Below are 17,675 nucleotides of genomic sequence, written 5' to 3' on the forward strand. Positions count from 1 at the left end.
CTGTCTCTGTGAAAGTTTAGCAAGCTGATGTACAAATGCATCATCCAGTTCCTTTGGTTGGTTCGGAGGACTGTCGTATACCCCCACAACAATATCCCCTTCTTTTTTCCTTTGCTCTGTCCTTACCCACATACTTTCAACAAGGCAACTCTCAAAATCCTGAATATCAGTGCAAGTGTATTCATTCTTGACATATGGTGCCACCCTGCCTCCTTTTTTGTTTATTCTGTTCCGTTTGAACAAGGCATATCCTTCAGTCGCTGTGCTCCATATATGAGACTCATCCCACCAAGTCTCAGTGATACTAATCAGATCATACTTACTTTCCAATATTTGAAGTTCAAGTTCCTCCTGTTTATTTCCCATACTCTGTGCATTAGTATAAAGACATCTCATATTACAGACATCCTTTCCTACTGTAGGTCCCTTTGAATTTACCTGAAAATTACTGATCTCACCTCTCTCCCGTTCATTTATTCTCTGGTCACTCCCTTTCTTGAACTTAGTGTTGGGGATGCCGCACAACATCAGGCTTTTTCTTCCCACCCCCAATGGCTTCAGTTTAAAGCCCTCCTGATCAGATTCGCAAGTCTTCCAGCAAAGACATTCCTCCCATTCTTTGTAAGGTGCACCCCATCTATTGCCAACAGTCCTTCATGTTGGAGGTACATACCATGGTCCAGGAAGCTTAACCCCTTCTTGACGGCAACCATCTACGTAACCAGCCATTCACCTCCACTATCCTGTTCTCCCTTCCAGCTCCATGGCCCCCAACAGGTAAAATGGAGAACACCACCTTTGCCCCCAGATCTTTCACCTTCTTGCCCAGAGCCTTGTAGTCTTTGGAGATCCATTCAAGGTTTCTTCAGGCCATATTGTTTGTTCCCACAGGGACCAGCAGGAGTGGGTAGCGATCAGAGATTTTGACCACTCTTGGAATTCTCTCAGTCACATCTTGGATACACACTCCAGGAACACAACAAACCTCTCAAGATTCCTTCCGTCCCTCTCAGTAGGGAGTCACCAACCACCACTACTCGTGTCTTCCTCTGTGGGATAGCTTGGCTCCTTCTCTGTCTATGTGTTTGTGTGTCAGTCACATCCTTTTGATCTCAGAGTGTGCTATTCTGATCTTCCACCATCAGTAGCGGCTGGTAGCGATTTTGCAGCTCCACTGGCTGTGTCTCCTGATTATCTTACTCCTCAAGGTCACATTCTTCCACTCACCCACCTGTTCCTTGTTACTTGTTACATCCTTCCTCTTGCTTAGGATTTGCTAGCTCTTGCTGTTCTATCAGGAGCCCCTCTTCCTTCACATCTAAAAACCTTTCTCCCTCCCTGATGTTCCTCAGTGTACAGATTTGTGCCTCGAGTTCTCCCACCTTCTCCTCAAGTATTCTTATAAGCTCGCATTTGCAGCATGTATAATGCATTTCCTGGCAAGGCAGAAAAATGATCATGGTGCAACCCTGGCACGTCACTGGAATAGATCCTTCATTATCCATCTCCCTAGGAGCAAATCTATCTTCTATAGCCTCAGGAACTTCCCTCAAAGTCCGACATAAACTCTTGTTGTGGTGATGTACCCTGAAAACTTTGAGACTGACCAAATGGCTACCTTGCCAGCAGTTCTCTCTCCAGAACTCAGTAGCAGCCCTCTACTCAGGTTTTTACAAGGCCTCCAAGCAAGACCCACAGGCTACAACCCACAGGCTAAGAGCCTTCCTGCCCAGCACAATAGGGGGCAGGGCTTGCAATCAACAGCACTCCACAGCAACTCACTCCAACAACCCCCATATCACAAACAGCCCTAAACAAACAGAACCACTCTCTATCATGCTACAAAGAACCCAACTCTCTCTCAGCTCCCACACAGCAGCTAGGAAGGCAAAGGGGAAAAGAAAAATCCCTTACCTTCTATCAGCAACTCACCATGTGCTCTCTACTTCTTGCCTCAGCCCAGCTCTGCCCAGCTGACTCCATGATGAGTTCTATGAGCTTGTTTAGGTGCTATTATGGTTCCAAGGGCCTGTGCCCTTATTAGTCTTACGTTCTTTATTTTAAAAGCAACTATTCCAGCAACCTTCAGTGTTGACTGATGATGAATGTTTTGCTTGTTGCTAAATATGTGCTACAGCTCTCTTTCAGAAGGTGGCACTACAGCATGAATATATCCATTCCTTTCTTATAATAGCAGTCATCACTTGATATTTCCAATGAATTTTAAATAAGATAAACTACTAATTTGTTTTCTGTTATGTGCTTTATTTTAGTCATAGTGCCTGTTTTCTTATGGCATATCGTACAGTTGGGCTTTTTTGATGTGCAAAATTTGCAGAAAAAGTACTGACTTGCTATATAGGAAGATGACAATGATTTGGGCCCTTATTCTGAGATATCTTGTTTTAGACAGACAAGCAGCATTCTTGTCTTGTTAACTCATCATTGCACAAAGAGCATGTTTTTCACATTTTGTTAATCCACATTTATTTATTTAACCACAATTATAGTAGCTTTGTTTTTAAGCTTTAGTAAGCAAATGCTGTTATAAAATACTTTGGGGGTTTGGACGTAAGCAACTGTGGTGTGTCATGGTGATTGTTTCTAAAAACATAATTTTATTCTTTCTTGCAAGTGATACCATAATAATTCTTTTTTAATAATTAAACTAATTTAGTAAATTCAAGATGGAGGCGCTTTCCTACAGATTATGCTTCCACCTCAGAAGATGAATTTGGATCAAACCGTAATTCTCCTAAACATGCCCGTCTACGTACTTCTCCAGCCCTGAAAACTACTCGATTGCAGAGCTCTGGAACTCCAACCCAAGCTAGCAATATCTTCAAACATAGAATAAAGGAACAAGAAGACTACATTCGTGATTGGACTGCTCATCGAGAAGAAATAGCAAGGTTGGCTTTCAAGGAATGCTTTCTTTGAGGGGAATAAGACACACACAACCCAAACTCATTTTCAATGTAATTCGGGTTATATGTACAAATTTTTGGCAGAATACCTCAGAAGTGCCAGCTTTATTTACTAGAAGAGAAAAATAGTAATACAGTGTTCCCAAATACAGACTGTGAAATACTGCTGCTGTTTAACTTTTATATAATGCCATCAGAGTCTTAGGATCTCTAAAGAATTTTTTAAATTCCTTCCTAGAGACCTGAGGATCTAAACTACATGCACTAGGCAAAGGTGAAAGGAGATGTAGAAGTGAGGATGGTAGTGAGCAAATTAGCTAGCTAGCTGGCTGTAGAGAAAGTTGATCTGTTAAGCTTCAAAAGAGGATTTGCTAAAGATGTATGTATTGAGATTACATCACACACACATGTACACCATGGATAGGACTTTACCCAAATGACATATTTGGATGATACGCAGTGAGGTCTAGGGCAGACTGCACATTCTTCAATGTTCTCCGCACCATGTGGAAAGCAACACCAAAAGTGGAACATTACATGTGAGCATAAATAGGATCTGTCCATTGGTTTTATCCTTAACATACAGAAGGAGAGGTAGGGCAAGGAGGAAATACATGAGCACCAAATCCAATCTTGTTATTAGAGGGGTCCACTTTTGTAGGGATGAGGGGAAAACTATAGTTTAAATAGGGTCTGCTACAAAAAGCAAGGAAGGGCTTCCAATTTAAAGGTGAAGGCCAAAGTATTGGTCATCTTTTTATGATATTTACATTATTATGTTAAGTGTTACTATCCTGATATATTAGGTTCCTGTGTAATCAAAACTGGAAGTGTCTTTCAAAATATGTTGATGTGAAGTAAATAAGAAGGCATTCTTCTGTACCAATTTTGTTCCTATTATGCTTCTTTATGTATTTATTTTGTTGAAGCAGTGCCATTTCCATTTGTAGTTATGTATTGGTTGAGGTGTGTCTGAACCCCAGATATCTGCTAGTTTCCAAGGTGCTACAAGACTGGTTTTTTTATCTGTTCCATAATTTTGGAGAAATTCTTTAATACCATCTTGCTAGTGTCTTTAAAGTCTGAAATATAAGAATGGATTTAAGTATTAGAAGTTAACAAGTGTATCCCTTCCCCCCTTTCATTTCCTTCCCTCTCCTCACTTCTCTGAGTATCTTCCCCCTCTTTCTCACCCCCTCCCCTTCTGTCAATCTTTCCTACCTCATTCTATCCTTCCCCTTCTCTGTCAGCCTACCCCCATCCTTCTCTTACTTTGTCTCCCTCTTACTTATGTCTTTCTTCTTTCTCCATCATGCCTAATGTCACTTATGTTGTTTTGTCTTTCTCCCTACCTAACCTCTATTACTCTTTCTCACCCCCATTATTCTCTCTTTCTCTTCCCCCCCATCACTTGGATCCTGTCTGTTGACAACCCTGCAATTGGCTATCCATTCTTTCCAGATGGCGCACACACACACACAGAGCTAAACATCCTTGATTGTCTTTTCTTTTTTTTGGGGGGGGGGGAGTTTCAAGGCTGTGCAGGTAGAAGCCCTGCCTGGCAGTCTCCCTGCCACCACCAGCCTCAGCTGTGTCAGCTCCCTCCCCCCTACTTTGGCTGCACTGGCCCGGGCCATGATTGGGGAAGCCATGCTATCACCACCCACAGTGGGGGAAGCTGCACTGGCCATGCCAGTGATGGAGGAAGCTGTGCCAGGCTTGGGCGTGCCAGCAATGGAGGAAGCCTCACATCTTCTCACCCAGCTACTTGCATCTTCGCTGCTTCAACAGCAGCAGCAACTCCTCCCCCACCCACCTACAGCTTTGCTGCCTCAGGAAGTATACAAGAGCTGTGCAGGCACAGAGAATACTACTGTTGGAATTACCCTCCTCAATTTTTTTTTTAATGTTTTAACCCCACACACCCCATCAGCAAAGCAGCCATCCTGCTTGGGACAACACTTCAACCATCCTCATTTAATTTTTTACTGATTTCAGCTTTTTCTGCAAACGTGGGGATCCTCCTCAAGTTTGGAGAAAAACTCCTTTCTCTCAGTGTAGGCCTGATCTGTGGATTTAGCTATCCACAGATCTACCCACACTTGAGACATAGATAAATAGATTAAAGAGCTGGGTATGGTATCACAAGTGTTCTTCAAGATTTTTATGTTCAATCACAATCAGCGTTTTTTGGACTTTTCCCTAGAATGTTGCATAACAAATAATTTGGAGGTGATTTAAATATCTTTGTAAGTATTAATTACAATTATCTTGTATATTCCACTTTAATACAGAAAAGATCATAACAGACCTATTCTACATGTATCATTTGTAATGTTACTTTTTTTAGCACTTGGCCATAGAGACAAAACTACAGTGGATACCGTCAAAGCATTAATGTTCCGTTCCCCCAAGTCTGAAATACTAGCTACAGAATAATTTGTACAAGTTAAAAATACATCTTCAGAAAGTTATCCACAAAATTTTCATTTTCTTTAACACCATATTTTATAATTTGTTGGCAAACAGTAGAGGAAAAACTAACTGTATGAAATAGGCAACAGCGTGGTGCCCTTGACAGGATTAAGACATAGGGGGAGGAAAGAAGAGCATGATTTAGAAGAATCTATTACTGAAGAAGGTGGGAGCATTAATTGGGGTCTGCAAATGTATTGTGGACATAGGAATTTGAAAAAACCTAGGGAGTATGGAAGGCAGTTGAAAATGGTAAGCAAAACTGAACTTAAATTCATTTATTCTTGTAATGTACAAAAGCTATGTACTTTTGACTAATGTCTTAAAATAATGGCAACGTTAGGAAGCAACACAATTGTTCCTTACTCAAAACAATGTAATTGATCCTGTATAACCCATGGATTTCACTTATTAAAAATGTGGTAACACACTTATACAGTTGTTGCAGCAGTTGTTGCAGAAGAATTATAGAATTCTCGAATAGTGAAGGCCACAGAATGTAGCTGATGGAGTAATAACTATTTTTAACAATATTGAAAACTGCAGTATGTTTCCAGTATGTTTCCAATTGCACAAAACCACAATTTAGAGTTTTGTTATCTTCCATGCATAATCCATCTCAACCAACCACACTTGTGTTAATTACTAATAGGATCAGTCAGGACCTGGCTCTCATCGCACGGGAAATCAATGATGTAGCAGGAGAGATAGATTCGGTGACTTCATCAGGCACTGCTCCCAGTACCACAGTAAGCACTGCTGCCACCACCCCTGGCTCTGCCATAGACACTAGAGAAGAGGTAGGAGATCTTCATGGAGAAATGCATAAGGTTCTTCTTTTTCTTTATTTCTTTTCCTTCATCCTTTTGGCAGAATTTAATTTGGCATAATTTTACTCCTGTTTGCATGAATTTCAGCATTTCCTGCCTTTGGTTTTATGGTTGTGTTATATATTGACCAAAACTTTAACTCCAGCAGTCTTTGAACACATTTCTCAGAAATGTAAGCACAAGGACAGTTATAATGTGAACAGACTGTGTCTATTTTTCATATTGGACATAAGGTGATTTGCTTATTTCTTTGTCCACAGCCTCAGAAGTATGTGAGTACTATCTGCCCTCCTTAGTGAAAAGATGTGTTTATACACAGATCTATGAATTATAAAGTGAAATACAGTGGATTGTCAATGCTCTTAGATTGCCTTGAGTATTGCCAATTTTGCTTCTAAATAGCTTAGAACAAGCAAAGAATTCCATTCCCTGGTATATTATCAAAATTAATATTGCTTCATGCTGTAGTTCAGTTCCCCCCCCCCCCCGCAACAACATGATATGTTCTGTTTCTATATGCAGATATGGATGTTGCAGTCACCATTCAAACATCCATATGTATATTAAATTAACTAAATCAACATTTGTTTATTTATTATTTAGAACATTTCTGTGCCACCTTTTCACACAAATAAGGTCCCTGAGGTGGCAAATATTAAAATAGCATTCAAAATAAAGTATATATAAACAATTCACTAAAAACATAGAAACAGACCAAGACATAACGCTAGGGGGGGGGGGCATTTACAATTACTGGGGGTGCAGCAAGCAAAACAAAAAAAGTCTTTACCTTCTGACAGAAGACAATGATAGAGGGAGACAGTTGAATCTCCCTGGGGAGGGAGTTTTAAAGTTTTGGTGCCACAACCATTCCCTTTTAACCATATTACTTTCTGTCTATTTCTTAGCTTTCTTTGCTTTCAGGGTTGGCAGCTTGCTGAGGGTTGCACCAGTAGTAAACAACAGCGCCCCACCTTCACAATGGAGAAGAAGTAACATACAAATAAAAATTACTGGAAAACATTTAGTAATCTTAATGGCTCTTTAGTAAAGTTAATTCATTTCTTTCATGAAATCGAGAAGAGCATCATTCAAAACCTAAATTGTGTGGGTATATTGTCTTTTTTGACTGTCTTACTTGAAAATACATTTCAAGTCCAGTAGCACCTTAAAGACCAACATATCTTAGCTTTCACTAGTCAAAGCTCACTTTTTCAGATACCATCAACCATTATATCCAGGTCAGAAGATGTGAGGGGTGTTGTAAAGAAGGGCCAGTTGGAGTCAGGATGCAGAGATACAATGCAAAATGCAATGGATAGAGCTAGGACATATGCACACACACACACACGCAAAACCTTTATTGGCATGAAAGCACAAAACATCATGGAAATACGGGAAAATACTACTAGGACATATGCATAAATGTAGGAAGTGCTGAAAATTAGTATCTGTAATAAGATTAGAATCCCATATCCCTGTTGAGCCCTGGGGTTCCATTGTCCTAAACTTGTTAATGAATTTTAGTTCAGCTATCTTCCCTTTATATCTCCCTTCGAAGCTTCTGTGTAGAAGAATTGCCACTCTTAAATTAGCAATGGAATGTTCTGGAAGATTAATCTATTTTACTAGTTTCTGAACATTGTAATTTTTAATGTCAAATTTTCATCCATTTATTCTTTGGCTTAGGGAGTAGCCTGTTTGTTCAGTGGGGAGAGTATAAGGGCTCTGATGACACTTGAAGATGTGTATGACATTGGAAGATGAGTAAATGAATGAACCTGAGATGGTGTGACTGGTGGTGTTAACTCCAATGATTGTGTTGTTATAGTGCATATGGAGACAGAGTTGGCATCTGGATTTCTTTTAGGTTCTGGTCCCACAGTCTGTGTCAGTGTTATGTAGTGCATTATTATAAGTAAGGTTTAAGGTTAGATTCTTTAAAGGTTAAGGCTGTCTTTGGGCAAGAAAAGGTCAGCCTTTCTATGCTAGAGGAATATCATTGTATTTCATAGCTTGTAGGTCAGTAATGATGTGCATGATAGTTTTCTCTCACAGGCACTGGGAGACAGACCTTTTCTTGGCCACAGGCAGCCCCTTAACCTTAGACAGTTTCTCTGATGGATCTTCATTCTCATTTATACCTGACCCAGTGAGCTTTGACTCATGAAAGCTTATATCATGGGAAACTTTGTTGGCCTTTAAGGTGCTACTGGACTTGAATTTTGTTGTACTACTACAGACTAACATGTCTGCCCTCCTGAAACTTGCTTGAAAATGTAGTTTTTGAGTGTGAGAATTTATTTAAACAGTAAAATTTTCACATCTGAAAATTCCTCTTTATTGAAGATGTTACATTTGGCATCTGTTTCCTACAGATAAGAGACCGCATGACAAACAAAGTGGAGTCACATAACTGTTTGATTTTGTCAGTTGCCTGGTTGTCAGATAGTCGAATGCACGTTATGCCATTTACAAGTCAAAATCCCTCATAGGTGGTCATTATGAGATGATGGTAAAAAGTAATACCATGATGGTGAGAAATGTTTTATGAATCTACCATAATTCAGCTGTCTTGGCTATGGCAGTGTGAACTGAATGACCAAAATGGTTCAGATAAAAACTAAATTATAAGGAAACGGTAGAATATTAAAATTTGAAAAACTTACTGATTGTTTTAAGAAAAATAATGAAGACATCAAAATCAGTAATATAACAAAAAATGGGTAGGGACCATATCATAAAAGGAAATATTTCTATAGAATATCACATAAAAGCACACAAAAGCAAGTTATTTGACAAAGAATATGAATGTCTTCATGTAGATCAGTGGTATACATAACAATGTGGGACATTGATCTATTCTTGTGACTAGAGTAATATTTGATAAAGAAGTCTTTTGGACAACTTTTCTGAGTTGGGTATGCTGGGAATGTGTGAATTTCTATTCACAGAAACTTTTATGTGTTGTTTGTGTTTCTATGTATTTATTAAACATTTATATCCCGCCTTTCCTCGTGGTTCAGGGTGGCTTACAATAATCCTTAAAAAAACCTTTTCAGTTAGCCAGTATTCGTGCATCTTATGAGTATATTTTTCCTGGTAGCAGTTATTTAGATAAGAAAGTTTGATTCTGATGATATAGAAATGAATTGTATTGACCCAATAACAGAGGAAGAACCCTGGTTTCTGTCTAGTGCATGGATATAAAACAGAACTTCAAAATTTTAAAGACAGGGTTGAATTTCCTGTTTTTTCATATTACTGACCATCAAGGTTTCAAGTAAATTAGCTGCTTTAAAATACTAATACATTCTAAATGAAGGTCCATGACAACTAACATGGGTATCTATTGTAGGGATGGGCATGAATTGAACCACAAAGGAAAATTCATCATGAATTTTGCCCTGTTTGTGGTTCGTGAACAGAAGTTCATGAAGAGTCTACCATCACAAACTTCCACAAACTTTTAAAGCAGTTCATGGAAGTTCATGGTGGTTCATGGATTGAGCAGAAAGTAGGGGTTTAAAGGGATTCAGAGTCCCTGTAAACCCCTGCTTTCTGTTTTCCACGAAAGTCACAAAAACAGCTGAGTGGCAAGGAGGTACACCCCAACACTCAATTGTTTCAGGCTGTCTTGTGCAGTCCCTTTAAATTTTAAAAGGATTGCACAGTGCTCCCCATCGCTAAGCTGTTTTTCAGACTTTTTGCAAACCCAGTTTAAAGGGACTATGGTCCCTTTCAATGGGGCTTGCAGGGCCATAAACCGGTACAGTTCTGGTTCCATTCCTCGTGTGGTCACAAACCATGAACTGAACTGCATTTTCCCGGCTCGTGCCCATCCCTAATCCATTGTGTGTATGATCTCTTCAGTTCATTTTAATACTAATTTCAGTGATTTCATTCCCCTCTGGGGTGGTGCGTCCAATTTCCAGAATAATAAAAATGAAGTATTTTATCTGATTAAAAAACAACCCTACCATGCTAAATAAAATGCCAACCCTGAAATATGTTTTCTGTCTCATATTTTTGTGTCTTGATTTATTTCAACTTTTTGTACATAGGATTTAGTTAACAGCATTGTTTGCTGTTCTTTTTTTTTAACAGGGTGCAATTAATTACAAGACACATACATTGTATTTACAGTGTGATTTTACTGTGTTCATGTTGGTTTCTTTTTATTGTCTCCTAGCCATGCTACTAAGCCTCTGCTAATGTAAATATGCATTTTCTCTGAGTTAGGTAATGTTGACTTACATCTTTACTAAATAAAATTGATTCACTTTCAACTAAATATTTCTTTCTATAACATCGAGACTAAAATAATTACTTTTGAAAAGAATAACCTTCTTTCTACAAGCTTCTTAGAAATTTACCAATAAATGTAACTAATGTTCAGCATAAGGGGAAATCAGCTTAATAAAATTATTGGAATAATGCTTTATAAAATCTATTAGGCATAGTTATAGAATGTACTAATGTAATCACTGAGAATCCTTTCATTATTGGAATGGAAATTGTTAGGTACTTTGGGAAAATTTAATAAAGTTTGTTTCATAATATACAGGGAAATCACCAACTACAGTTATTTCAATTTGTGCTTTAAGCAGAGAGCATCTGAAGTGATGGGTTTCATAACTCATATCTCCAACTGGTTTTTGAAAATGAAACTTTCTATCCTTTTTATTTTTCAGCTAGTTGACCGTGTATTTGATGAAAGTCTAAACTTTAGGAAGATTCCTCCAGTAGTAAATGCTAAGACAGCTGATGGGAACAGTCGGCCCAGCGATCCTAAACCACAGCCAACAGATCTTCCTGACCCCCCAACAATTACACGCCGACGAACCTGGAGCAGGGATGAAGTATGTGTCCTCCAGCCTACAAATTATTTTTGTTTTTTATATAATGACCTTATGGAAAAACAGAGGGAGCCAATGAGCCTTTCTTTAGAATTCAGTACAAAACCACTTAGGTGGGAACTGCATTTTCTGCTGTTATCACAGCCATGGGATCTGTTAATTACATTTTCGATCCTTATTGCCTAGTATCTCTCTTCTCTTGTTGGCTGCTTCTGGTGCTGTGAGTTATTAATATAGATGGTATGAGGTTGAAGAGGATGAATCTGGAATGAAGTGGGGGAAGAGGAGTTTGTAAACTTTACAATTTCCGTCCCTTTCTCACTAAGAAAAGTGATGAGTAATACAAACCCAAAGGACTGTGTGTTCCCTCTAAGCTGAGTTAGTGTGAGCTAGCTCACAGTTTTTTAGCCTCCGGCTCACACACTTTTGCCTTAGCTCAGGAAGGATGGCTCCAGAGCACACTAATTTATGCAGTAGCCAAATTGCTCATTCACAACTTTAATGCCAGTAGCTCACAAAGTAGAATTTTTGCTCACAAACTCCACAGCTTAGAGGAAAGATTTTTTGTCACACACATAAATATCAATTGTAACCACCTATTTCAGCAGCATCACTACATCTGTATAATTCAACTAAAATAGCTATGTGGTTTATCTGTTACTTTTCAGACAAGTTGCACCATTACAAGGATTATCTGTAATTACCTATTGAACTGAGGTCTTCTGGATCCAATTGCATAATGGCAAAAGTGTAGTCCAAGACAGCCAGTGTTCCTGATTGTGTTTTGTTTCATTATGAATAAAACAGAAGTGCAAAATCCCAGGCAGTCACTATAATTGTCACCAAAACAATTGGGACTTTGGTTGGCACCTGGATTACTTGTAGAGGTTAAGAATGTTTTTCTTCAATCTGGCTCCTAGAAAATCTCATTCTTTCACTGTTCCCAAAAAAATTCACCCATATTTTTGAATGATAAAGAGTAAAAGATTAGTTGACTCTTAAGATGCCTTAACACAGAAAAAGTCACATCCTCTTGCACAAATTGGGGGGGGGGATGACTGTCACAGTGTTGCATTTCATGCTGTTTCCAAAAATCTCCTGACCCCTAGAAGCAGCTTTTTAGGGAGCACAGAGGACAGCAGCAGGCCTGAGCAGAGTACTGCTGACAGATCTTAGGAATGAACCCAGCGTATACATTAGTATGAAATTTAGCTCCAGCTTCACAACCAGCACACCAAATATGATGGGGCACAATTTGAATTCCCCTTTAATGCGTCCCTGGTGTAGACATGATAATGAGTTAATAGTTAGTGCATCTATCTTCTCTGCATGCTCACATGGGCTCTTGGTAGTGTGGAAGTGGTATCAGTTATAAGAAGTGCTCATCATAGGTGGGAGAGGCCTTGGTAGGACTTTACTTAACTAGAAATTGTGTCAATGTCACTTAATTCAGCAGGTAAAAAGATGAGTTACCGTTTTCTTCAGAAAGTCGTGTTCCTAAACATACTCATGAACTTCATTTCCTGTTAAAAATGGCCTGGAAAGGCATCTCTTGCCAGTAATGAGTTTTTCCAAGTACCAGTGATTTCCTGCCCCCACTTCTCAAAGGAAGGGGTTTTTTTTTTTAGGGGGGCGTGTCTTGAGAATCATACAAGAGATTGGCAGGTGGGGCTAACTAGCAGCAGTGCCATAAATGAAGCTATTGTGAGCTGGACATAAATTCAAAAGTTCTGGGCCTGACTCCCATTGGGGAAAGGATTTATAAATACAAGAAGTTCATGTTCTAACCATTCCAAGTAGAACTTCACTTAACCAAAAAAACAACACCTTTTGTTGGTAGTGTGCATCCAAACTAGGAAGATTGCATACTACATACAAGCATAGCAAATTAGTACTGTCACAAGGGACTGCTCAGGTACTGTGTGCATTCAGAGAAATGCAGGAAATGCACATTAGCAAGTACATTCTGGTAGGCCAGCCCTTGGGCACATATACAACATACACCATGGAGCATGTTTATTTGCTCGTCACCATGTACTTCATTATGGCTTTTATAGTTTTAAACTGTATATATTGTGCATTTTAATTGTTTATCCCCTTGTTCTAACCTGCCCTGAGTCTACTTGCAGGAGAGGGTGGGATAAAAATCTCAAATATAAACAAACAAACAAATAAATAAGGAAAGGCTAAGGGAACAGCTGATGCACTATAAATAGTAGAAACAATCTCGGCCGTGCCATTATATCCTTCTTGGGGGGGGGGAGGTAATGCTGGGCCATTCTAAATGCCATACCATACAGGTGAGGTGGCTGAAGTCACAGCCAAGAACATTCACTATGCTTATTTATCAGTTGTTGCCATGAATCTGATAAGGTATGGATTTGATGCTGGCACACACAGTTAGGCTAAATTCTGATTTCTTGTAATGGAACATGATTTGAAGTGAGAAGGGTTCTAGAAAATGCTAGACAGTAATAATACACGTCCTTTGCTGTGGAGGGGACACTTTCATGAAATCCCCATTTCACACATCAAGGTATGTAATCCTTTCCTTCAAGGTACATAATGAACATTTCCCCTCAGAGCAACATGTACAAGACAGCCCAGTTGCCTCTCAATCCACATGCCAGCCCTCCTCCTCCTCTCTTCCTGCTGGCCCTGTCCCTTCATCAGCTAACTGCTGCTCCATGCACCCACTCTCACCAACCACCCTCACAGTCACCATTTGAAAAAACGTGAAACCAGTTGGTGCAGCGGTGGCAGTGCCAGCCATTTTGCCCCCCCCCCCCCCATGTAGTGGTTTTTCTGATCCTCGCTGAGCTGTGGTCAGAGGAGGCGGGAGGAAAAAAACCAGCACCTCCTCTTTCTCTGCCTTCGTTTTCATTCCCCTGACACTATTTCAACTTAGCCTCTTAGCTGCACCCTCTACACATTTTCTATTTCTTGACAGCTTCGACCACACACACCTCACCATATGTGCCTGCTCACACCCCTAAGCAGCCTCCTGCCTTCCCTCTCTCCCTGGCCTTATGTTTGACACCCCTGCTTTATCATGTCCCCTCTTAGTCATCTCTTTTTTAAACTGAAAAGTCCCAGACTCTTCAGACTCTCCTCATAGGGAAGGTGCTCCAGTCCCCTAATGATCTTGGTTGCCCATTTCTGTACTTTTTCTAGCTCTGCAATGTCCTTTTTGAGAAGTAGTGACTAGAACTGTACACAGTATTCCAAATGAGGCCATGCCATAGATCTATACATGGGCTTTCCTTATTGTTTTCTTTATTGAATGCTACTGGATAATGTCAGAGGTGGATTGCAAGTGCTTGTTTTGCCATTATGTGAACAGATATTTGACTTTATTTTATGTATAACTTGAGATAATGTTCTTACATAATCATGTCCCATTAGGCTTATAGTTATACATGAGTCTGTGCTTCTGGTGAAGTAAGACATGGGAGGAATATCATGAAGAGAAAATCTTCTAAAGCGCTTGCTTGATATATAGCCTCTTTGTATAGTCGTTGTATTAATATAGCCCAAAGTCTGTATTAACAATTTAATTTTTAGAAATTAGTTTAGAAACTGTAGTGCTGACCAGCAAGGTAGTGGTTTTTTCAGTGAACACCCATCTTCTCTTCAAAATATTTTAGGTCATGGGGGACACCTTGCTGTTGTCTTCAGTATTCCAGTTTTCTCGGAAGATTAGGCAATCTATAGATAAAACAGCTGGCAAAATCAGGTAACCTTTGTTCTTCAGTAAAACATATGTTCTATTAATTGTTGTTTAACAGGTTAATGTTCAATTATATTCCATTAGAATCAGTGAAAAGTTGTTAGTGGCATTTTTTTGTGTTTTTATGAATCTGCATGTTGTCTAGTATGACTTATTAGATATGTATCCTATTTAATTCCCTCGCACTAACAATCAAGGGGACACAGTTTCTTGTTGCAGTGTCTTCCTTGTGATGATATCTGTGCAACAAATAGAGTCAGCAAAGAAAACACATTGCTAGCCTTGATGAATTCACATTTAGGACCTATCTATTGAGGGATCCTAAATATTTCCTCAAAAGAAAGACAGGACTGTGTTTAGTGTCAGAGCTATACCACAAATATAGTTCAGCTTCCACATCTGCCAGAGATACACATGTGAGTATTTAATTAGCATAGCATTAGCATCTAGATATTCTGTGCCTGTAGACCAAATCATGTAGTCTCCCTTCTGTTTGTTTGGCCTGAGTCTAGGTACATTGCATGTTTTCATGTGGTCCTTAGACCAATTAAATGCCCACATAAATAATTGTCCAGCAATCCTAAAAACAGAATGGTCATTTGAAGTGCTTTTCCTCCCCACCACACATAACCAGTAAGTTCACTGGAGCCAGTTCACAGTTGGTTCCACTGGTTGTAGCAGTTCCAGCAGTTTATAATCATGTTTTATCAGGCTAAAAATGGACTAGGAGGCATTTGTGATTAGAAAATAAGGGAATGTGAGATGATACTAACATTTTCATGCTTTGCTAACATCTGCTCTTTTAATTATACCTGTAATACAGCATTAAGAACTTCCGCTCCTATAAATAACACAGCTGTAAATTACTGATTCTGTAGCATTAGCAGTCTGAAGTAATAAAACACTTATTTCCTCTTTTTTGACAACTATACTCAGCTTCCAAGGTTTTTCAAAGCAGCATTTGCTACACTAATTCTTGTTAGCCATACTAATAATCTCTGGTCCCTTCTTTTCTGAAACACTAACATTCTGCCTGCACCAACCCACTTCTTCCTTTTCAAAATGCCCTGTATCATATCGGAAATAAAAATGGCAATGTAGCACTTTCTGAATTGCTCAAACTACTTCCTGTATGTGACCTTAGTGATCCTCACAACTTTGAAAGGTAGGCAGTATAGTAAGTCCATATTACAGATGTGAGGCTGCGAGATAGTGATTTACTTTAACAGCTACTCAGATTCTGTGGCAAAACTGAGATGTAAATGGAAAACTTCTTGCTCATAGCTTGTTTTCTAAACCATCATCTCCTAAAATAACATATACAGAGTTTAGCTTTTTAATACATGCACCCAACCATTTTTGGTATATACTAAAGTAATTAGAATTTTGCTATATAAGCCCTCATTTGAATACTGGTCTCAGTTTCCATAGTCATTGTTCATAGTAGAATAGCTCTTCTCAGCTGTTTATCTACACTAATATGCATCAGTAGAAACCAAGCAACACAAGATAAGCAAAAACACTTGATGGCCATCATATATGACTAGCAGTCGGTTCCAAAAAGATTACTGGTCTGTATTCAGCCATGTACTTTCTTATTCTTAGGTAGGAGTGGCCATTTCCTGCTTCATCCTGTAGCCCACTGAGCATGGGGACAAAGTGAGGGTCTGCAGTTGGAGGATTTTCGGTCCCCTGTTGTAAAAAGAAATAGTGAAGTACCATTAAGTTTTAAGAACTTCATGGGTGGGTACAGGCCAATAACTGAACTCAAAGAGAGGATCATTAACAGATTTTGCCAAGGATTCTTATAATCCAGTAGAATTTCTCCTAGAGTTTCTCCAATGTAGTCATAATAGCATTGGGGGGGGGGGTCAACAATACCTTTTAAAAATAATATAATGGATACAGACGTGGTATTTATCTGATTTTCTTTCGTCTGTAGTTATATGAGTAGTTTTAAGATATTTAAAAATAAAAAAGATATTTAAGATATTTAAAATGTGAACTGCTATTATTAGTTATTATTAGGTTATTTTGGGTCAAGGCTCACATTGTTTATACAAGGATAAATGCAGAGATAAATCAAATTATATGACTAAAAAGGGTTCTGCAAAACAATTCACATAGTTTGTCAATCTTGCATAGAATGAATATCCTTGTTATTCAACATCCCCCTTGAAAAAAATAATTTTTATCAGGTTCACAAAGGTTTGAGTTAAAGTTTCTTGCCTATGTGGCCTCAGAAGTACCAAATATTTGCACAGCATCATCCTTTTGGGCAAAAGGCAACACCAGGTGCAAAAATCAAAACTGCTGAATATTCATCTGAGCTGTAATCACTTTGTGCAAAATTGAGATCCAGATATAACAAGTTTTATGAAGCAAGAGGAGCAAGAGAAAACTTTTCAGCCATTTCTGGAAATTTAAGGAAGCAGTCTGGAAGAATGTAATCTTAAGCACGTAGGCTTCATCAAAAAAGGAATACATGGATGAATGGCAGAAGGACATTAACTGTGGTTATTGAGTGTATATGGGCATCAGATCCACACATCATAATGTAGTTTCTGAACAGATAAAGATTTTTCTGAGAATGTTCTCTTAAGTTATTTTTTTCTTACAAGACAGTGGTGGAAGACAAAATAATCATAAAAAAGTAAAGCTTGGGCATTAATGCTTCAATGTGCATTTTAATGGGTTGTGACTACTGTGTGCTAGTAAAATGGGAAGGTAAATGCACTGATGCATGTTTAAAAAAATTGAATTTCAAATTTTTACGGAAAATTTTCCAATTTTAAATTTTGCTAACATTATATAAGTCCGTGTAATGTTAATGAAAAAGGCAAATATACCATGT

The 17,675-nt window shown here is 38.8% G+C and overlaps 1 protein-coding gene across 2 annotated transcripts in view; it reads left to right on the plus strand.

Moving 5' to 3' along the window:
• The window catches only part of CEP170 (centrosomal protein 170kDa), a 113,059-nt gene that overhangs the window by 80,440 nt on the left and 14,944 nt on the right, over nt 1–17,675 (plus strand). The window contains exons 13-16 of one of the 2 annotated variants that reach the window (XM_015424568.1): nt 2,678–2,912; nt 6,055–6,232; nt 10,927–11,094; nt 14,739–14,827. In XM_015424568.1, coding sequence (XP_015280054.1) covers nt 2,678–2,912; nt 6,055–6,232; nt 10,927–11,094; nt 14,739–14,827 — 670 coding nt within the window. The remainder of the gene's footprint in view (nt 1–2,677; nt 2,913–6,054; nt 6,233–10,926; nt 11,095–14,738; nt 14,828–17,675) is intronic. The other variant, XM_015424569.1, reaches the window with a different exon arrangement.

Source organism: Gekko japonicus, unplaced genomic scaffold (genome assembly GCF_001447785.1).
Source record: "Gekko japonicus isolate JY-2015 unplaced genomic scaffold, Gekko_japonicus_V1.1 scaffold392, whole genome shotgun sequence".
NCBI classification, from domain to species: Eukaryota; Metazoa; Chordata; class Lepidosauria; order Squamata; family Gekkonidae; genus Gekko; species Gekko japonicus.